At 39.2% G+C, this 22980-nt stretch overlaps 1 protein-coding gene and 1 pseudogene across 1 annotated transcript; one reads left to right on the top strand and one right to left on the bottom strand.

Annotated features, from left to right (window-relative positions):
• Positions 1 to 291: 291 nt before the first annotated feature.
• On the top strand, positions 292 to 2303 carry LOC141549254 (heat shock transcription factor, X-linked member 3-like). The gene is made up of 2 exons (XM_074278697.1): positions 292 to 914; positions 1555 to 2303. Exons 1-2 carry the CDS (start codon positions 417 to 419, stop codon positions 2221 to 2223), a joined length of 1167 nt encoding a protein of 388 aa, XP_074134798.1. The 5' UTR covers positions 292 to 416; the 3' UTR covers positions 2224 to 2303.
• Positions 2304 to 4036: 1733 nt separating this feature from the next.
• LOC141549255 (protein EOLA1-like) lies at positions 4037 to 12818 on the bottom strand (annotated as a pseudogene).
• Positions 12819 to 22980: the final 10162 nt, after the last annotated feature.

Genomic DNA, 22980 nt, shown 5'->3' with positions numbered 1-22980 from the left:
TCAGAATCCATATGGAATTGAAAACATTTTATTTTTCATGTCCCTCTCACATTTGGTTTCTTCCCCCTCCCCTCCCCCCCCATTTACTTTCTAATACAAATGGATGGCCAGTTTGTCTCCTTTAACTGAGTCTCATTTAAAAGAGATAAAAACTGACCAAAACATTCCAGTGACTGGCAGCTACTTTTCAAAAATTTGCTTGACCCCCATTGTCTATGCTGGGAGCCAATCAGGGAGCTTGGAATGAACAGCATCACTGCCCTCAAGAAATATCACCATGGTTTCAGGTTTGTGTTGGGTTCTAGATTTTTGCCAACAGGATAAAGGAAGGCTGGCCTCCCCTGCTGGGCTCATTTTAGACTAGACAGAGCAGTGAATATTACAGGTTGAGATGTTCTGATGGACAACCTACCTTAATGGCAAATTATTCTACTGAGGACAAAGTGAGAGTTAAAATTGAACCCTCAGTAGATACATTAAATTCTGAAGAGCCATTTCAAAGGGTTACTCCCCTTTTAAATGACCAAAGAGGGTCAAGAATGTCAGGACAGCAGGGAAAGAGGCAAGCAGCCCAAGCAATGAATCGAGAACCGACCCTTCCTGCGAGGGAGTCTACCAGCCAGGCCCCAGATCAGGCAGAGGTTAATGAGCTTCTCTGCCTGTCTTTTCCAAAAAAGCTTTGGAAAATAGTAAATAGTGATCACTTTAAGTCTATCTATTGGAATGACAATGGAGACAGCGTGGTCATTAAAGAAGAGTTTTTTCAACAAGAGATACTGGATAGAAAAGGATTAATAAGGATTTTTGAAACAGCTAGCCTAAAAAGTTTTGTTCGCCAACTTAATCTGTATGGATTCTCTAAGATTCGAGTGAATTTACCTTCTACCCAGGAACAGGGGAACGAAAACATCATGGTAAAGTAGTAAAAGCTTAGTTGGTATAATTTGTGGTAAATAATTTAAGTTTTCATAAAAAGTAAATGTTATAGACAATGCTTAGTTTACATAAAGTATCATTCTAGATGTTTTCAATTACCTAATATATATATATATATATAAACATATATTGTATAACCATATGTATACCACATTATGTATTATACATTGTTATTATATTGTATTATTACATATTATGTTACATAATTGTTATATTATTGTTATATACTGTTCTATCATTATATTTTGTATAATTATTCTATTATTATAGTATATATTATGTTATTATGTACTATATCTCTATATTTTATTAGATATTATATAAACATAATAAAATGACAAAAGACCAAGAGCCTAGTTTATTTCAAAAGCATAGTCATTTATTGTCAATGAAACATTTTCATGATACGAAAGTTTTTAACACAGAAAGTAGAAACAGATAGGGTTTTTCACTATTCAATAGAATTGGGCTAATCTCATAGCACAGGATGAAAGGTAAGATGAGAGGTTGTTTAGTTTTACCTGGAAACTCAATAGTCGCCATAGAAATGGCCAAATGAGATCCTTGTGGGCTTATGGCTAATTGTGAAGGCCTAAAATTTGATTTTGTTCTTTGCAGGTTTACCGCAGCACTAACTTTAAGAGAGACTGCCCCCATCTGCTGCAGAGGATGAAGAGAAGAGTGGGCATTAGACGACGGGCCTCAAGTTCAGCATCTCCGCTTCTGAAAAGAAAGCGAGCCCGCGTCTCAAAAAGAAAGCTTTCCTTCAGAGAGACAAGAAAGACCCACCGCAGCAGACGTGTAAAATCTAAGAAGGGCAAGAAAAAGGCTAAGAAAACTCGCCACCCACAGAAGAAGAAGCGCCAAGCACATCCCACACCCCCTGAATGGCCAGGAGAGGGTCCCTCTAACAATCCCAGACCAAATGTACCCCAAGTTAACCAAGGGGAGAGCTCAAACAACAACGGTTTCAATCCTTTTGTATCCCAAGAAGCAGCGATGCCCTCAGACCCTTCCTTTATGGGAATGCTGACACCAGCGCTGTATAATGATTTCATGTCCCTTAACAACCAAATTGCCACTCTAATGTCTTTTTACAATCCATGGTTTGCTATGTGCATGGCTGCGGCTTCTACATCCGGCGTGGTGCCCGAGCCCAACGAGGACAATGATAATGAAGAACAGGTCTCATCTTCAGCTCAGCATTGCCCCATGTGCAACTGCTGCTACAACGAGTCTGCTGGCAAGCCTGGGACCCCCAATAGTCCCGAGAGCTCTTCCGACTAAAATTACAGTTTGTAATGAATTCAATTGACCCCTATTTTTGTCTTTAATAAAAATCTATTACGAATTAAAATATTTAAAAATCCAAGCAGCGTTTTCTTTGCTTTTAATAAAAATCTATGAATTCAAATATTTACAAATCTAACCAGTGTTTTCTTTGCTTTTGCTCGCAACACCTTACACTTTCTGGACCAGTCCAGCTGAACTTGGGAGGGTTTCTTCACCCGGAGGCAAAGGTATCTGTTTACTCCTAAAATAAATTCTAAAATAAAATACTGAATAAAAAGGATCCTACATAAATAACATATATCATATAACATATAAACAAAAGTTAAAATTCAACATGTAAAGGGGATTTTGCTTATCCCTTCAGCACATATCTAACAAATCTACTCAGTGGGAGGTTGGTTCCATGCCTTGCACAACAGGGGGTCCTGGAAGATGGCACATAGAAACTCAACTGACCTTAGGACAAAGCCTCAACAAGGCAGCTAGCATTCAGAGAGCGCTTTTCATTTAGGATCCTCACTCTAACAATGGGAGATGGCGCTAGTATTTATTAGTGAGCAAAGTGAAGTTACCTTGAGTCATACAGGTATATGTTTAAGGTGGTATTTTAAACTCAGATCTTCCTGCCTCCAAGCTCAGCATTTCATTCACTGTGAGAGGCCATCTAGTTGTTCACATTACCCATTAATGAGAGGTATTAAGCCCTAGGAGGTAGGATCTTAGGGAGAGTGACATGGAGGGGGGGGGAATCTAGTGGGGTTTAGGGGGAAATATATGGCTAGTAGTGTTTAAAGTTGAAGTCATAGGAACAGATGAAAAAGCTCAGACTTATAAAGGGGGCTGAGGACAGAAGGCTCCGGGATATCTACATTTAGGAGGCAAGAGAATAAAAAATACACAAGAGTTTAGAGCAGAATCAGGAAACCAGAAGGAAAAAGACTTTTTAAAAGGTCATTAAGTGTCCCTCTCTCCACTTGGAGAGATGAAAGCAGATTTCTGCATATGCTGACAGTAATGTCCTATCTTGATTGATTTTTCTAATAGTTTTTCTTTTTTTTTTTTTCCCAAGGGAAATCTCCCTGGGGGGTAACATTATGACAGGAAGGGTGTACCTAACTGCCAGTAATTGTGATGTAACAATGAAAGGCAACATGAAAACTGAAAAGCCACTTAACCAAGGATTGTGATCGTTTTGTTAATTGGTGACCTTAGAGAAAATAAAATGAATTATAAGGTGGTTAAAGACTATGTGGACAGTGAGAATACTCTATTAGAGAGTACCATATTCTAATGTTAGACAAGAGGGGGAAAATCAGAGGATGGCCACTTTTAACCAACTGAAGAATGGCTGGGGTGGGGAGAAAGAGGGGAACTGTTTTTAATAAAAGTTATTTTGAAACATGTATATGGTACACAAATGGATTAGTTGAAGGCCTTTCTCCTTTCCCTATCAGAATGTTAGCCATGTCAGTTACTTTATGACAAGGAAAGATTCCATGGTGGGAGAGGGAGAGGGGGAGAGAAGCCATATCAAGAAACTACTATGATATCAAAAGAAAGAGGGACCAATAACTGTTTTACCAAAATTAGTTTCAATTCTGGCATTGTTTAGATCTCAAATAAAGCTTTCCCAGGCAATTTCTATTTTGATGGAGAGCCTGATTTAAGCACTAGCCTTGTTTAAAACACATAATGACATTTTTATTAGGGTTAACATGGGAAAGCACACAAAACTATGCCCAATAGAACAAAAACTTTTTTTTTAAAAAGGTCTATTATCACAGTCTTGAAATGAAGAGAACTGAAATGGGATAAAAATAGTAACATGATGATATTTATTGGCCCAAATCCCCACTGATATGGTTTTGAGAAATGATGGTTTCTTCTCCTCCCCCCGTAACAATATAATAAAAGGAATTTACAGTTTGGCTCATATGGGAACCATATCCATTAAAGATGTTTGGCTCAGTTCTCTGCAACTTCATTCTTGGGAAACCATGACAAAATTTCCCTCCTCTAAAGGGGATCAGTTCTTTGGGGATCTCAACTTGAAATATATCCTTGCCACCTTTAGCGAGCACTGGTTTTAACAAACCACCTTGGATTTGAAAGAGTGGTCAGGTACTTTTGTTTTAAGGTCAATCAGCACAGCTTTGTTCTCTAGGTTCACCAACTTTTCTGGAGTCAGATTTCCAGGACACTGTAGTGTCTCCCCAATGTCCACGAGCCCCTGGATAGAAGGAAGGAGAGCACATGAAGGGGTTTAATTTTTTCTTGATTGAATGTTTGCCTGTCCTTTTTACATATGAAATATTCAGTTATTAAAAGAACACAGCTCTCTAAAAAAATGAGCAACAGGAAGAGTATCTGTTTACCCAAAGAAAGATATTAGAGATTGTGGCTAACCCCCTCTCCATATTGCTGGAGTTTTATGAGAAAAAGGAGAGGTGAGTCCAAGATTACTGTTGGTTTTGGTCTGTGAAATTTGGACCCAGGAAGTCAAAAATCCTTTTATTCAATTTCTCTCTTAGATGACCCATAACAATCATAGCTTCTTAAACTGTGGGTCATGACCCCCATATGGGGTCAAGTACCTGAATGTAGGGGTTGGAAAATTTTTGATAATAGTAAAAAGAATCAAATATTCTTCCAAGATTTAATTTTTTATTAATATAAATGAGCACATTCAACTTATTAGCATGTAAATTTGCTTTCATCTTTAACAAACAGGTATATCTATATCTATATTTATCTATCTATTTAAAAAGTATATGTTTACATATACCAAAGAATTATCTTGAAATCAATTTCTTCATGATTTATTATAGTAAATGTTTGATTTGTAGATCCACACTTAACTTGGGATTATGTAAAAAGGGGTCAGGAATGGAAAAAGTTTAGGAAACTCTGACCTATATGAAGTCTTGTGAATCACTTAATGTCTCTCAGTCAGTGTTTAACAATTGGAAAAAAGAGGACAGAAATGGCACCATCCTCTCAGGGTTACTGAACACTGGATTACTATAGAGGGGGTGCTCCATTGGCATGGCCTTGGAAAGCCAAAGGCCACATGCTGAGAATACTAAGGTCTCAGTGAGGGGTATGTATAGGTATATCTACTATGTTAACAATAGGAACTATGGAAAGGGAAGATATCATCTATTGACAAAGTACAATGTAAATGGTATGATATTTCACCAAATGGTTATACTTATAAAGCATTTTAGTGTAGTGTCTGGCACATAGTAGGTGCTTAATAAATATTTGTTCCTTTTCCTTTTCCCCACATAGCACTGGGAGGCCTTCATGTAACTGATATTTATAGGTAGATCTGCAATGCGTTTGGGGAGAGTAGAATTCTCCCTATATGAGGAATCAGGAGAACAGCTATGGCTAAGTGATTACTCCTCTACTCTCCTAACTTCAATGTTTATTGGACTTGGAATGACGTCTAGTAATTTATCAGATATTTGTCATGCAGGGCTATGATTCTTTTGGGAGGGTTCAGAATAAAAGCTTTCTTAGGTCTTTGGAGGGGTTATAAAACTAGCCCCCCCCCCACCTATATGTAATATACATATATAATATGTGTGTGTGCATATATGTAACTATGTAATAATACTGCCATTGTTCACCATCAAAAATCATGCTGCTGACACAAAATTGAATATGGATGTCTATATCTGAATGGACAAATGGATATGAGACCAGGGATCCTTGTCCCCCAGATGATTAAAAAATACCACCTTTGATTTGTTGTTTAAAAGGCTGGTGCTGCTTAGTGCAGTAACTCCCCCCAATTCTCAACCTGGTAGATGGAGATGACTTGCCTCATGTCACACAGTAAGTCAGAATATAGACTCCTAATATCAGGTCTTAGAAAAAACCAGGAGATTCACAGCTGAAGACTTCACCCAGACTGGAATGAGGCAGAAAAGGAAATACTTGCATTTTATTAGGCCACAATACAAATAATCCTGAACTAGAAATCAGGAGAACTGGTTTGAGTTGTAATTTGCTACCAACTGCCTGTGTGACATGGGGCAAGATCTTTTCCCTCTCTAGGCCTCAGTTTTCCCTTATGTAAAGTTAAGGGGTCAGAACAGTTGATCTCAAAGAGTTCTGTTAGCTCAAACATTCTATTGTTCTGTGTTTCAGTGATCTCCAAGGAAATCTCCACTCAACATAACATCAACGGATAAATGGGTTATAAAATGCAGTATGCTGGTAGCGGTTTATTTTAAAAAATACACACTTACAGACAAAACCACCGGTCTACTACCACTACCATCAATTCCACAACCCTCAAAGATACTGGAACACTGAAATGCTTATAAAGTTTCCTAAATTATTAAAGCCAAAAGGGACTATAAAGATAATCTTTTCATAAGATCAACTGGAAATTAGGGAGCTGAGAGGCCAGCTAGTCCAATTCTCTCATTTAACAGTACACAACACTGAAGTCAAAATGGTATGCCCCACCAATTCTCTCATTTAACAATACACAACACTGAAGTCAAAATGGTATGCCCCAAAACATGCAGTGAGTTAGTGAGTACAACTAGGAAATGAATCCAGGATGTCAATGATGTTTCTACCAGCTCACAATGACTGATGGGTAGCTTCATATATATGCATGTGTGTGTGTGTGTGTGTGTGTGTACGTACATATCTTTTAAGGAAGGAAGAGTCTATGTGTGGCATTTTTTAGGTCAACATTATTTTGTTCAATCCAACCAGCCTTTATCAAGCCCCTAATATGCCCAAGGTCAAAGGTCACTCACCAGCAATAACTCCTCTACCAAATTTCTCCCCTTCATCCAATAATGTCTGAATTTGAGTGCTTGTCATCCCGAGCCTCTCCACCAGTATATACCTCCATGATTCATCTTCCCAGTCTTTCTGAGCAATATGAATAGCAATGGTGCAGCTGCATTGGCTTGCCAGCAAAGGACGCCAACGAGTCTCTAGTGTTTTGACTCCGTTTAGGACCAGCCCAGCATAAGGCTGCCGGAAGGAAAGACAGCCAAATTTCATCTCTTTCTCAAGGCTCTGATTCACTTATCATTAGACTTTTGCCCTATTTAAAAAAAAAAAAAAAAAAAAAAAAGGTTAAATGAACCATCATCACAAAATACCCTCCATAGTCACCTCCCCCATGCCCATTAGTCAGTGCCCCTTTGGTTCTCTGACAACTCTCACCAACAGAAACACTTTACCCACAGTAAATGGGGGAAATGTACAAGTGTGAAGCAAGGGTGAATTATAGAGCATTTTTAAAATATAGCATTTCTTACTTACATTTCTTACATACTATTTCTGCTGATAGAGAAAAGAACATTGAGAGCTCAGAACTATGCTTTAGAGAATCCAACCCGTACTTTAAGAAAATAGAAATTCCAAAAGGACCTGTGATCAGCCTGATGAACTCTGACCACCAAGTTGTAGGAGAAAAGTATCAGGGGAATATGGAAATTAAATTATATACTCAGGGTTACATAACTTCTGTCCAACTGGCTCTATCAAATCAATTAGTAAATCAATCAATCTATCCCTATATTTGTACATCTCTATATATACATACCTTTATAGACATACCCATATATCCATTCTAAGTGCCTAATTGAATACTTCTAATTAGTTTATACATTGTTTGAAAGGAAATCCTGCAACTAAAGTGAGATTTTGAGTACAGTGTTTGCCTTAACTCTAAAGTAGGCTAAACAATCTTCTTATTTACATAATTCATTACAGTCATCCCTTCCATATCTGAGTTTTGGTATACATATAGCATGGGTTGGCATAAGAAATTAAATGAGATTTTTGTGGGGAGGTAGGCAGAAGCTTATAGATGACATATGAAGGTCAGCAGATGACACAGAAAAAAGTTGAGAAACTCAGAAATGCATAAAATATAGATAAAGTAGTATATAATAGCAACCCAAATTTTATAATAAGGTACTGTACACATCGTCATAACAGAAAAAGAAAAAAAAAATCAGACTTCATCTCTGGTATGAAGGAAGGGCCAAAGAATTTTGTGTGGATTTCCCAGATCTTAGGGCACCACATCCCTAACTCCCATGATATGCAGGTAATTACTTAGGAAACCCCTATCCTTTTTCTTTCTATAGTTACAGCAGAACCAAAGTAATCTTCTGCCAGCAGTTTTTTTCTGGCCTTAGACACTTATGCTCTGTGTGATCCTGAGCAAATTATTTAACTCTGATTGAGTTATTTTCCTCAACTGTAAGATGGGAATAATAACAGCATCCCATCTTCTCTCTGTTGTTGTGAGAATCAAAAGAGAAATTGTAAAAGCCCTCATCACAGTGCCTGGTACATAGTAGGTATTATGTAAATGCTTTGCCCTTCCCCCTTCTTCCTTAACAGACAGTTAGAACTTTCAGGACAGAAGAACTAAAATATAATTCTAATTCTGTAAGCCTAAGGAAAGTGACTTCCCTGCATTTGACTCAATTATTTTATCTGCAACATGGAAATAAATAATTACTATCGCTCAGTGTGTGTGTGTGTGTGTGTGTGTGTGTGTGTGACATACATATATATGTACATGGGTGTATGTGTGTATATACATATATATATGTATATACACACATGCATATACATATATGTGTATTGAATCTATATAATCAAATATATAAAGCAATTCCAAATAGAGAGAGGCAGGGGAAGGCTAGCTGATGACATCCTGAAGTTATGATGTACCTCAAAGAGATCCTTATCACAATCAACACGAAGTTTAGAGAACCAACACTTCTGAGAGCCAAGTCAGAGGATTAGCTTTCAGCAGCAAATTCCGGTTAAAGGCCCCAAAGTTGGGAAAGCAAAAGAGTCAGAATCCACTGCACAAGAATAGGACATAGGAGGTGTGGATAAGCAACTTATTTGAAAAAGATCTGGGGGCTTCAGTGACTTGTCAGCTAAAAATGAGCCAGCTGAGTGATCTGACAGCCAAAAAAAGCTGAGGGAACCATTCTTAGTTTGCCTGACCAGAGGCAGACCATTAAGGGAGATGATGGTCCCACTGATTTCTGCCTTGGCCAAATACCATCTAAAATACTGCGTTCGATTTTGGGTGCATTTCAGGAAAGTCACTGTCAACTGGAGGGCATCCAGAAGGTAGTTAATATCGGGAGATGATGCATCCAGAGGAGATTTGTCCAAGGAACTGAGAATGTTTGGGGAAGAGGGAAACAATTTCTGTTTTCCCTTTTCCAAAGGTCAGTTCTAAGAATGACAACAGCTAGTAAGGGGTCTTAATGGTTTTTGTGTCATGGAACCCTTTGGAAGTTTGGTGAGGCCTTGGGACCGCTTCTCACAAGAAAGCTTTTACTTGTAAAGGCATAAAACAAAAAAAAAAATGGGATTAAAAAGGTAATCAGCTGAAATTCAGCTTAAACAACAACAATAACTAAATTCATTGGCTGCCAGCTTAAGAATTCTATCAAGAATCTTTTCTCACAGGAAAGTTTTTATTTTTAAAAGCATAAAAAGAAAAAAATACGGGATTAAAGGTAATCAGTATATATACTGAAATTCAGTTTAAACAGTATTAAAAAAAAAAAAACAAAAAACAAATCCATTGGATTAGACGCCAGCTTAAGAATTTCTGTTAAAACTTCCTAGTGATGGAAACTATGTAAAAGTACAATAGGAGATGTAGCAGAAGAGCCGATATTTGCCAGAAAAGGATTCCTAACCAGATACACAATGGACAAGATGTTCTTGGAGGCTCTTTCCAGCCCTGATTTTGAGTCTTGTCTTGTTCTTCCTTGTCAGGGTCAAGGACCACATTAAATATCTGCCAGCATTTTAAGAAATAAATGATACTTTCTGGCCCACAATATTAAGGTTTGAAAACCCAACACCTTAGGATGTTTTTTTTTAAAGAAAAACAAGACCCTTTACAGAACTAGATTCCATCTTTCAATTCAGCTTTCTTTTGCAGGTATGAACCCTCCCAAAGCCTCAATTCTCTTGTCAATGTTCATCACTACTACTCTTCAGTTGGTTAGTAAGCACTAGACAAAGTAATTTACAAAAAAAAAGAAGTTCCTCTCTGTAAAGAATTTAGGATGTAAACCAGCAAGTTCTTTAACCTTCCGAAGCCTCAGTAATCTCGTCTGTAAAATGGAGCTGAACCAAAAGGCCTTTTGAGGTCTTTCTAACTCTAGATACTAAAAAGACAATAAATAGGTAATGAGGTGGCTCAGTGGATAGAGCACTGGGCCTGAAGTGAAGACAACTCCCCTTCCTGAGTTCAAACTCAGATCTAGCTGTGTCATCCTGGCCAAGGCACTTCACCCCGTTTGCCTCAGTTTTCTCATTTGTAAAATGACCGGGAGAAGGCAACAGCAAACGACCCCAGTATTTTCAAATGGGACCACCATGAGTTGTATGGGACAAAAACACAATAGGAAAGCTCTACATTTCGCATAAAGGATGGAATACTGATTTTCAATGTCAACATTGTATCTGTCAGCTTTTGAATGCCCTAGAACTAAGTAGAGAAGATGGGCAATATAGGCAGAATGTCTGGGCTAGATTTCAGGGTAGATTTATGTTGGGCTTGTGGTCAACTAAGATCTCCTGTCTTTTTTACATGAACTCCCCTCAAACCAGATCTTCTGAATCCTGTATTTCCGGGGAAGTTTTCTTGAAATCGTTAGCCCATCTTTAGGACAGCTCTACTCTGTCTCTTTGCTTTGCTCTTATCTTAGCTGGATTCCCGGAGCCTATTCTTACCACTTGCTACATGAAATACTGTTATATCATGGGAAAGGGGGAAATTTCATGGCTTTGAGAATCCTAAAATCTTAATTCTTAGACTAGGCCTTAGTACCCAGTACTGAAATGGGAGAGTCAAAGAGTGGAGAAGGGTCAGGAAAAAATATTTGGAGAATGACATTATCATCAACAGGCCTGGCAGCACCATAGACTGAACAATCCCTGTCTGGCAGGGATTGGGAGCCATGGGAGGGCAGGAGCCAGGTTTAAATCACTTCAGCATCGTCTATATGGTCTGTTTGAAGAAGGCACTCAGCCAATGCTGGGAATAGGTGCTAAAAAATTAAAACAAAACCTGACCACACGTGGGAGAGTATGCTCTGCTACCGGTAATGAGGACTTCGAGGTGAAAATGAGGGACTATGGGAAGAATGACAACTGTCACTTCTCAGGAGCTTTAAGATCAAATAAGCATTTTCCTACAAATACTCCCTCAAGGGTAATCAACATCAATACAAAGATCATTTTACATGATCTTTTTTCCAGCTCTTCTCATTCATTAAGTCAGTCAGTTCATATCTCATATGATCCTGCTCTAGGTTGGGTCCAGTGGGAGGAATATAAGGATAAATAAGACTGGTCCCAGCCTTCATAGAGGTTCCAGTCTAGGTGAAGGGGGTGGGGGGGCATTTAGGAGTTCAGGAAACTCATCTTGGAAGAAAGAGAAGTCTATGATCATTAGGATTGGAATTGGAGAACCAGTCCAGAGAAGCCAAAGGCATATCTGGGGAGGGGCAGGATTTTCCATTTTGGCCAGTGTGTGCAGGGTTCAGAGCTTTGAGATTAAGCTGCATAAACTGATTGGGAGAGACATGGTTAGATGGGGCACTTCTGGCTTGCTTCTTTCCTCCCCTCTCCCCCCCACTATCCCCTGAGCACTGAGACTGGGAGGATGTTGACGTTGACAGCACCAGTGGGGGGCCCAGGGATCATCGATCTGGAGCTGGGAGTGCCCTCCCCCCTCTGTCACTTAGTCTAAAACCCTCATTTTACAGATGAGAAAACTATGGGCCCGAGAGTAATGACAAGTTCAAGGTCATTGCCGCAATCCTGGGATTCTAAACGGCTGGGCCCGAAAGCCTTGCGTCACAGAAGTGCGTCTTCTATCGGCCTGTTCCTATCACCCTTGATTTGAAGACCTCGGCCCCGTTCTAAATCAGGCCCCGACAGCCTGTTTGATGAAGTTAGACATTTTTCCCAGGCCCGGCCTCGGGCCGGAGGCGGGAGGAGGGAAAAGGGAGGGGAGGAATAGAGGCTCGCTCAGGCCTTAAGCTGCGCCGCCGCCGCGCCGCCTGGTGGCGTAGTGCCTTCAGCTCCGAGGGCCCCGGGGCGCGGCCGGCAGGGCCAGAAGCCGGCAGGAACACGATGGAAGGGCCTAGAGGCGACGGCGGCGGCGGCGGCGCGCGCCCGACAGGGAGCGGGGTGTTGGGCTGTGGGGCTCGGTGGGGCGCACCTAACGGAGGGAGAGGAAGGGGGCGGGAGGGGGCGAGGAGGCGGGAAGGGAGCGGGCAGAGGCGAGGGGGAGGCGCGGCGGGAGGGGGGGGGGAAGGGAAGAGACGCCCTGCCCTGCCCCGCCCCTCCTGCCCCGCCGACCCGCCGGGTGGGCGGAGGAGGGCAGCGGGCAGCGTAGCTGGCTTACGGATGGGGAGCGCAGGAAACCGGAGCGGAGCCTCGGCGGGAGGGCTACGGCTAGTCGCTGGGAGCACTGCGCCGCCGGGCCGAGCGGGGCGCTCAGAGCAGGAGGAGGAGCTTGGGGAGGAGCCTCGGGCCCGGCCGGGGTGTGCGCGTGCGCGTCTGTATGTCTGTCTGTGTGTGTGTGTCTGTCAGCGTTTGAGTCAGTGCCTTCGTGTGTGTGTGTGTGTGTGTGTGTGTGTGTGTGTGTGTGTGTGTGTGCGCGCGCGCCTGTACCCTGTGCGTCTGTGGTGTATATGTGGCGTTTGTGTGTGGCTGGGCCGAGGAAGGAGCTACAAAATGGCTGAGCTGGATTAAAATTCTCTCCAACAAGTCCCTTATTCCCCAGTGTAGGAGGGAAGGGGATTTGGGTACTGGGCCACAGATTTAGGAGTCCACAAGCAGGCCGTGGCCGTGGCCTAGTTTTCTTAACCCAACGCTAAACTCTCCTAGCTTTAGAGCTGAAAGGTACTTGGCTTGTGAATAGGAGTCACCTGGTATGGGCAGGCCTGACTGGGTTAGGATTTGCACCATGGAAAGAAAGGCCCCTGGTGAGATCATAGGCTCTTTTTTTTTTTTTTTTTTTTTTTTTGGGGGGGGGGGAAAGCAAGTGGAGTTAAATGACTTGCCCAGGGTCACACAGCCAGGAAGTGTTAAGTGTCTGAGGACAGATTTGAACTCAGGTCCTTCTGAATTCAGGGCTGGTGCTCTAACCACTTCGCTGCCCTGATTGGGATTTTAAAGAGAATTAGAGGCCATCTAGTCCAACTCCTTGAATTAACAAATGAGGAAACTGAGGCCTTCTGATTTGAGGCCTTAAATTACCTTGGATTTACTCTCATTATATTTTGTGTTCATATTTTTCTCCCTTTCCCCCATCCCTATGTAATCTCCTTAAGGACAGAGCTTGCCACATGCTGAATGCATGAATAAAAGTGACTTTGCCTAAATCCTACAGCTAAGAACAAATGGCAAAGGCAGAATCAAATTTGAATCTTTGACAGAGGATCTCAACTAATTAATCAATGGGCATTTATTAAGCTTCTAGTATGTGTCAGGCACTGTGCTAGGCCCGAGGGTTCCACACATATAAGTGAAACCTTTCTTATTTTTCCTTTCCCAAAAAGGCTTTGTGCAGTCTTAAGTTATTAAATTAAGGCTTTTAGGACATCCTATGTATGTAAAATTCTCTGCAAACCTTAAAGTGTGATAAAGATATTAACTATTATTATCATTATTATATAAAACAAAGGCAGCTAGATAATGGAATGAATGGGGGCTGGGCTCATAATAAGTAAGATCTGAGTTCAAATTGTACCTCTAACACTTTTCAGTTGTGTGATCTTTGGTAAATCATTTGTATTTCTGTTTCTTCTACTGTGAAATGAGTTGATTGGACTGAATGGTCTGTTCAGTTCCTTCTGGCTCTAAATCTATGATTATATGGAATACAAGATATTGTATCAGGGGTAACCACAGGACTTAATATGGTCCAAAGAAATTGCTTCTTTTTTCCTCCTAGTGAGAGGTTCCTGTTATCTGTCGGATTCATACTGAACTCCACTGGCAAACTGTGGATGAGTTGAGATGGAAAGAGTACATTCTGTTTCCCGGTAGGTACGAAAACACCCAAAGATTCAAATGAGGTACCCACTTCTCTTTGCCCTGCATAGTTGAAACATGTGCACACAACATAAGCCATTCACTATGAATTGTCACTACCCACTGTAGAAAATCTGATCCTGCCTCACTGAACTAACATCACTTTTCTACTATTGACAGAGCTCTTAGTTCAGAATCCCACCTTTGATTCTTTTGACCATGGATACATTGCACAAAAATCACTCCAGTTTTCTAGATGTCAGGGTCTTCATCTGTAAAAGGCTGGGGTGGCCTTTTGGTGTGACCACCATTAAAATCCTATCTAGTTCTAGATCTGTGATCCTATGATTTGGAATACAAATTCTTAACAGTTAGGAAACTGCAGCAATTTAGAAATATTTTATACCTCCTGTAGTTGTTTGGGAATAAATGTATATCTACTAAATCTATATTTTTGAAAATTAAGTGACATATCATTATTTTCTGTGTGTGTGTATAGGAGTTGAAAAGCAAGGGTCCAGCTTCTGTGAGATTTGGTATGGATGGGAAGAAGGGAGAAGGGGGAGGAAAGGGAGAGGAACCAACAAATCCAAAGCTTTAACCCCCTGAGGAACTACAAAAGAATATTACTTCTCTTCAGTTTCCCTTGATCTGTATAGGAAGTAAAAGCAGAAAAAAATTCACTGAATTTCATGTTTCCAGTAGTTTGCTACATTTTTATATCTTACCAAATTAATCCATTTCCATTCAAAACAAAAGCTTACCTTCTTCAGTCCTGCTTCTTACTGCTGTTTATTGTCCTCTATTTAACATTTCTTTATATTTGAAGACAGTGAAAATTTTCAAAGAGAAGTGTCACAGAAAGGGAAATCCTAGAACATGAAGGGAAAGTTCTGAACAAAACAAAACAAAAAAACAAAAAACAGGTTGTGTAGTATTCCATTTGGCCCAGGAGCCAGTATCTTTCCTGAAACCAAGTAGAGGGTACCATGTTCATATTTTCTTAGCTCTAGTTCCATTGGTTAGATTTTGTTTTCATGTGGGCCTGTGTAACTTTTGATATGTACCAACATTTGATATGTAACTTTTTTTCAGGCTTCTGGGTTAATTCCATATTAATACCGTGAGGACTTCACTAAAATTCTCCTTTGATTACCTCTCGTAGCCGGATTCTCAAAAGCCCTGACTCTAAACACTGGGGGGCCCAAATTAGCCTGCTAATTAATCTGATAATCAGCTTAACTAAGTTCAGAGTTTCATAGGCAGAAAGTTGGTAAACCTAGTGAAATGAATAACTCAAGGTGGAAAGGGTTTGTGACTTTCAGTGGAGACACTTCTAACACCAGTGGATCTTTTGAAATCACATAGCTTTATTTTTTCTGGCACTTGGTTAAGTGAATTTTCCAGATGGGTGAGGTACCAAAGCTTAAAAAGAATTTTCTTTTTTAACAAAAGTCTTTCTAAAATATGTTACTCTCTTCCCTGCTTTGGAAGTACAAAATAGCGATTATGAATTTTGATCCTCCCAGATTCTGTGGCCTTCTTTGAGCTAGAGGTTAGTGAATGGATGGAATACACTTGTATGATGTACCTGAGTTAACTTCTCTGTGGGTGGGAGATGAATAGAACTGATGGCTAGGCGTGGACTTCCTTTCTGGGAAGAAGAAAAATCTTCAAGTATTACATAAATGTGTGCTATTCACAAGAACACAACTTAACCTTGTCTTGATGAATTCAGCTCATTATGAACATCGGTTACTGTGATACACTCAACATGTCCTTGCAAATTATGATGTGTTGATGGGGTGAAACAGGAAGGTGTGGAGAAGTTGAATCCTAGGAGATAGTCTGGAATTTGCCTCCTCAACAGCCTCATTAATAATATTAGCTTGCTTTGGTGTTAATTGCCTGCTTTTCATAAAGGTGGCATGAAGGATGAACTACAAGACCTCCAGGTTGTATGTGTGTGCTTGTGTTTGTGTGATTATAATGAATACAAAATGAATTTTTGAATCAAATACCAAAGCAATCAGTTCCCAAATGGCTTCATAGCCCCCAGGAAAATCATCTTCATCTAAACAAAAAAGGCTTGCTAATAAGTGCCTTCTATGTGCAAGGAACTGTGCTGTTCTTTGATTTGTTGGCAGCCTTCAAATATTTTTATATTTGCATCGCCACTAAGTTCATAAGCACTTTCTTTGTCAACTTTCACTTCCCTATTTGTCTCATTTGCAGTAATGATGATATATGAAGAAACATGCCTGATGGTTTATTTTTTAAATAAATTTACAAAATTCTTATTGATTATGTCTTTTGGGTTTTTTGTCACATATTTTTCCCTATTTCCTTCTTCTTTGCTCTTCCCTCCCTTGTTACAAAGAAGAAAAAAAGAGAAGAAAAACCACTTGAGCAAAATTAACCAACATCTCTACCAACTTCAACATACGGTGTTCCACACCCATAGTTTCTTTCCTCTTTCTGTAAAGAAGGAAGGCATATTCTTATTTCTTTGGGGCTACACTTGGCCCATATAGTACTGTTATTCTCACCATTTATATTCCTGTATTTTTTCCAGTTTTGAAAGTAATATGTTGAATTTATGATATAGTTTTTCTGGAAAAAAGTCTGTAAAATTGGTCAACGTGATGAAAAAATGTGATGTTAAATGCAGTTAGATGGACCCCCACCTCTGCAAAAGAGTGAGGGTGAAGAAGGGAAGTTGTTTTTCCATTTTGGGGGGAAAGGGCAAGCTTCATCATTATAAGATTCAGTTTCATTTATTTTGTTGTTTATTCTTTTCATTTACATTCTTGTGTAGATTGTATTCCTGGTCCAGATTACTTCACTTTGTATCAGTGCAAGTTCTTCCCATGCTTCTCTGTATTTACCATATTCATCATTTTTGACAGTACAGCGATATTCCATTTTATTCGGGTCCGATTTGTTTAGCCATTCTTCGTTTGAGGGGCATCTGCTTTATAACCAGTTCTTGGTTGCTACAAAACTGCTTCTATAAATATATAGCCTTCCTGGAATTGAATAAAATTTGTGACCTATTGGGGGGGGGTGTATGCATAACTGTGGAATCTCTGGGTCAAAATATATGGACATTATAGTCACTTTCTTAGTATAATTCTAAATTGGATCTAATAATGGTTGGACCAAATTTACAACTCCACCAACAGTGTATAAGCATACTTGTCTTTGCAGAGTTCCTTTGACATTGTCTATTCAGATCTTTAGACATCTTTGTCAGTTTGGTGGGTATGAGGTAAGACCTCAAGAGCTGTTTGTTTTGCATTATTAGTGATTCAGAGCAGTGTTTTCAAATGGTTAGCAATAGCTTACAATTCTTTTGAGAGTGTTTGTTAATCTCTCTTGACCATTTATCCATTAAAGAATGATTTCTTATTTATTTATCTATTTATTTGAAAGGCAATCAGGATTCAATGACTTTTCCAGGCTCACACAGATAATAAGTGTTTGAGGCTACAGTTGAACTCAGGTCCTCTTGACTTCATGGCCAGTGCTCTCTCTACTGTGCCACCTAGCTCCCTCATCTTATATGTTTATATTAGCTCCCCATGTCTCTTGAATACTAAACCCTTCTCAGAAATATTAAATGCAAATCCCCCCCCAATCTACAGTTTCTCCTCCCCTAGTTAATTTTGTTTGAATAAAAGCTTTTTGATTTCTTGTAATCAACATTATCTGCTTTGTCTTTTGTGATGCCTCTAACTCTTGTGTAGATAAGACTTTTTCCTCCATTCTAGCTATGAAAGAGACTTCATCTTTTTTTTCTGCTAACATATTCTTATGGAAATCCTGATCATTTCAAGAATTTGTTCTAGGGTGTTAGGGAAAGGGCTTATGATACAGCTTATTGAATCTATCATCAAATGCAGATTTTACATCAGGCCCTATTTTTCTCCAACTCTTTTTAAATATTTGATTTTTTTTTGACAGTTCCAGACACAAGCAATGTAAAAATTACATCTTAAATTTTATAATGAAAGTGAAAGTCCTGGAGAAATCCCTATTCTGCAAGTCCCATAGTAGTGGTAAAGGATTGTATTTTTCCATTGAAAATGTTAGAATTTGGAGTAGAGGTTCTGACCAAGGATTGCTCATTAAATAAATCACCTATATGCTCAACACTGATAAAATCAGCAATTATTAAACTCTGTAATCATTTGAAATAGTAAAATTATGCTCCATTTTCTACGAAATGTACAAAAAATAATAGATTTACAGATGAACCCTAGTAGTTCTATAAAGCTCCCATGTTGCAACAAGTTTTTTTTGTTTTTTTGTTTTTTTTTTGTTTTTAAGAAAGGAAAAAAGAGGAAGAAAACAAAAATTGTTAAACCAATCAACATATTAGAAAAAGGTGAGGTTCTATGCAATGCTTCACACCTGTAGAGCCTGATCCTTGGGGTAAGAGTTCTCATATCGTTTTTTGGGGGGCCAAATTCTTTATAGTTCCCACAAAATTTGGTTTTGTTATTGTTGTGATGGTTGTTCTTTTCATTTTCATTGTTGTATTTTTTTCCTGACTCTACTTAAATTATTCTGCATCCATTCATCTAAGCCTTTCCATTTTTCTCTCTATTCCCCATGCTTATTTCTTATAGCATAGTAATATTCCAATTCTCAGTGGAGCACAATTTGTTAACCATTCTCCAACTGATGAGCATCTACTTTTTTCCAGTTCTTTGCTACCACACATAATATCGTTATAAATATCTTGGTGTGTGGGGAGACCTCCTTTTAATCAATTACTTATATGCTTGGTAGATAATGCATACATTCTGTTCTCTACCTATTTACCACCCCCTTTCCTCTCATTAATCTATCTTTGGACCTTTTTTCCCCTCTTCAAGTACCCTCTTGATGATTTCATCTATTTTGATGGATTCAATTCTGATTTCTATGTAAATAGCTCCTGCATCTGTCTCTGGCCCCAGCCATTCCTAAGAGCTTTCATTTTGTATTTCTATCGACCTGAGTGTATGCCTGGTTCTTAGGGTACAAGATGTCCATAACAGAATTAAGCATGTTTCCCATAAAATCTATTCCTCTGCCTAAGGTCTTCATTTTTTCTTCATGACATCACCACTCTCAGCCACATAGGCTTACCTCTTGAGTTATCTTTGGCTCCTGTCCTTTAGCTAATGTGCTGTCCTAATACCATCTAGTTCTAGAAATAAAGGATTTGGGAGCAATAAGGAGCCTTAGAATTAATGCCCAGAGAGGGAAATCACTTATTTGCAGCTTGGTGGTGCAGTGGATAGAACTCAGTCTTGGAGTTAGGAAAACCCGAGTTCCAATTCTACTTCAGATACCTACCAGCCTGTGTAACTCTATGCAAGCCACTTAATCCCTGTTTGCCTCAATTTCCTCATTTGTCAGAAAGGGATCATAATAAGCACCATCTCCCAGGTTTGTTGTGGGGATTCTAATGAGATAATAGTTGTAAAGCTCTTAGCATAGTGTCTGATCCACTTTATAGGTGCTATATAAAAGTCAGCTATTATTACTACTACTACTACTACTACTACTACTACTACTACTACTACTACTACTACTACTACTACTACTTGCCCAGATGGACCATTCTACTTAGTAGCAGAGCCAGAGTTAGAACCCTGGACTCTTGACTCCCAGTTCAGTGATTTTTCCCAAAATGCTTCTTGATTCTACCTCAGTAGTAACTCTTTATCCATCCCTTCTTGGTTTTTTATTCATTCATTGCCTTTTGCTTTTCTATCCCAACCATTTCCTGATATTCTTCCCCTCCTTCCACTTAGCAAATATGGATTTGATTCCAAACTGACTGCTACAGCTCTACTGATGAGTTCCCTAGCCCTTAAGTGGAGCATTAGAGTAACAGCCTCCTTCCTGACTGTTCTTCTTGCCTCCAGTCTCTTTCTTCTGGTCAGTCTTCAAACACTGCCCCAAAAGGCTGTTTAATGGACCTCCCTGGTCCTGACCCATCTCTACTGAAAAACCTTTAGCATTAGTGTTGTTAACCTTTTGTGTGTGTGTCATAGACTCCTTGTATAATCTGGCAAAATTGAAGGACTCCTAAGAATAATATTTATAAATGCATAAAATAAGTAAGATAAAGATGGTAGCCAATTATGTTGAAAAACAATGTGTCCCAAAAGTGTTAGTGCATGTTAAGGATTTTATTAAAAATGAAAAAGTCCCAGACTTTTACAGAAAGATTTTAAAAAGCTTTTTATTAAAGACTAAAAAGTCACTAAGACTTTGGAGATGTCCTACACAGTTATCAATTAAAAAAAAAAAGCATCAGATAGTTCAGGGTAGTTATTCATTGCCAGCTGAATAAACTATTCCTCATTCTGGTCTTTGAGAATATACCCCTTCCATGGGCCTGTCATCTTTGCCTTTTGAAGTCCTTTCCTCTGGGCCCAATTCAGATCCACCTCTTCACAAATCTTATCCTAATTCCTTCAGCCAAATGTGACCTCCCCTTGATCACATTTCTCAGAATACTTTGTCTGGAACACTTCTTTGCTCCTCTATCACATTTTGCCTTGTCCACATGTCTTTACTTCTGTCCTCCAGTTAGAGTATCAGTGCCTTTATATTCCTATCACCATGCACAGTTGTCACTTGGAAAATGTTTGTTTAAGTGAATGGCATTATATCAAACCTCTTTTCTCTTCAAAACCAGGCCCCCCCTCATGTCTTTTCTATCTTCTTCCACATTCTTTATCTCCACTCTGCATTCCGGACATATTAACTGTCTGGGTATTCCTCACATACAACATTCATCTCCTGTCTCTGTGCTTTTGAATCAGCTATTCCCTAAGGTTGGAATGTTCTTCTTTCCTACCTCCATCTCATAGGATCCCTCTCTTCCTTCAAAATTCAGCTCAATCAGCATCTCTTGCCCTGGGGTTCTTCACCTTCTTTGTGCCCTTGTTTCTTGTTGCCTACATTCATAAATGAAGACTGTGCTAAGTTTCAGTTAGAACTTAGTGCAAATAAAGATGTAATTTTTTTCCCATCCACATTCACAGATTACCCCAAGAACAGAAGTTCTTGGTCTTGGTTAAGAACTTCTGTTCCACATCAAACCTTTCCCGATCCCCCCCAACTACTGCTGACCTTCTTCCCTTGACAATCTTATATTTATTTTGTATTTTTTCCATGTTTGAAGAATTACATATGTACACATTGTCTCCCCTATTACATTTGTGCTCCTTAAAAGCAAGAATTGTTTAATTGTTTCTTTCTCTCCCTAGTGCCTAGCCCAGTGCCTGGTATACAGTGGGCCCTTAATAAAGGCAGTTCATTGATTACTTGAAGTTTGAACACAAGCAGGAATTTTGTTTTACATTTGCATTATAATTTGCAATAGTTATATATAAACTCCCTAGATATACTAGTCCATTCTGGGTCTTTCCATTCCAAATAAATGGTCTCTGGTATAGCCATCCTTGAATATTTGTAGTGTGTGACTTCAGGAGAATAAATGGAACCTTTGTATTTATTTATTTTATTTAAAGAAACAGAATAAGAAAACAGAAAAACAGAAAAGTAATACTAACCAAAATGAAACAAAGCAAAAGAGAAGATTGTCATGTGCTTGCAGAACATCAGTAGGATTCAAAATATATAACAACAAATACCAGCTCAAGAAAGAATATTTATTAATATATGAAGAAATCATATTCATGAGTGTCCATCTTTACTTCCTTGTAAATTGTTCTTTTGTTCTCTGCTGTGCACCTTTTTTACTTTATTCTTTCCCCCTGCCTCGAACCTTTGTACTCTTGTTAGTTTAATTTCCAGGGTTTAATTAGTTTCCCAAAATGGCATTGTATTTGAGGACATTCTCTTTATCACCCTCAAATTATACTAATGATAATAAAACAATAATGGAAACTGACCGCTATTTCATTGTGACAAACTTATTAGGAAGGCTGGTACCATGGCAGTTAGATGTTTTTTTAGATGTCATAGGAGTAAAGAATTTAGAGCTGAGAAAGGTACTTAGAATTCATTAGGTACAATGCCCTCACTTTACTCCTGAGGGGACTGAGGACCATTCCAGTAACTTCACAGAATCTGAAAATTGAAAGAACATCTAAAGTCCTTTAGTTGTACCCATATCTGAACCAGAATTTGTTCTGTGACATTTCTGACAATTAGTCAGATGGCCTTTGAAGATCTCCAGCAAAGGGGGAACCTGTGAATTGGATCCTAGCTCTAGAGTTGGAAAGGACCTGAGAAGCCATATAATTTACCCCTCTCATTTCACAGATAGGGAAACTGAGACCCATTGGTTGTGTGACCCAAACTCACATGGATAGTAAACATCAGAGACAGGATTTAAATCCAAGTCCTCTGACTTCAGATTGACTGAGTATTCTTTCTCCTATACCACGTTGCTTCTAATGCAGCCCCACTATTTTTAACAAATATCTTATTTATTATTTTGCACTTTGGGTTCCTTACAGTGATCTTAAATCTGTATTTCTATAGTTTCCACATTCCATGTCACATAGGTAGTAAGTGGCAATATCTGAGTCCTTGGACCTCGATCAAAATAAATCCAGGGCATGGGGAATTCCATTGTTTGGAAACATTTAAAAAAACACCTAGTGAAACTAGCTTGTAGCTTTCCAATTG

This window comes from Sminthopsis crassicaudata, chromosome X (assembly GCF_048593235.1).
Source record: "Sminthopsis crassicaudata isolate SCR6 chromosome X, ASM4859323v1, whole genome shotgun sequence".
Classification (NCBI taxonomy): domain Eukaryota; kingdom Metazoa; phylum Chordata; class Mammalia; order Dasyuromorphia; family Dasyuridae; genus Sminthopsis; species Sminthopsis crassicaudata.
The sequence above is the reverse complement of the archived record's forward strand: the minus strand, read 5'-3'. Positions and strand labels throughout refer to the sequence as shown.

What these genes read in the sequence shown, in the direction of transcription:
- LOC141549254 (XM_074278697.1), top strand. Translation starts at nt 417, where the DNA reads ATGGCAAATTATTCTACTGAGGACAAAGTGAGAGTTAAAATTGAACCC. An exon ending in AGGGGAACGAAAACATCATG is followed by an intron (nt 915 to 1,554) that starts GTAAAGTAGTAA and finishes TGTTCTTTGCAG; the next exon opens with GTTTACCGCAGCACTAACTT.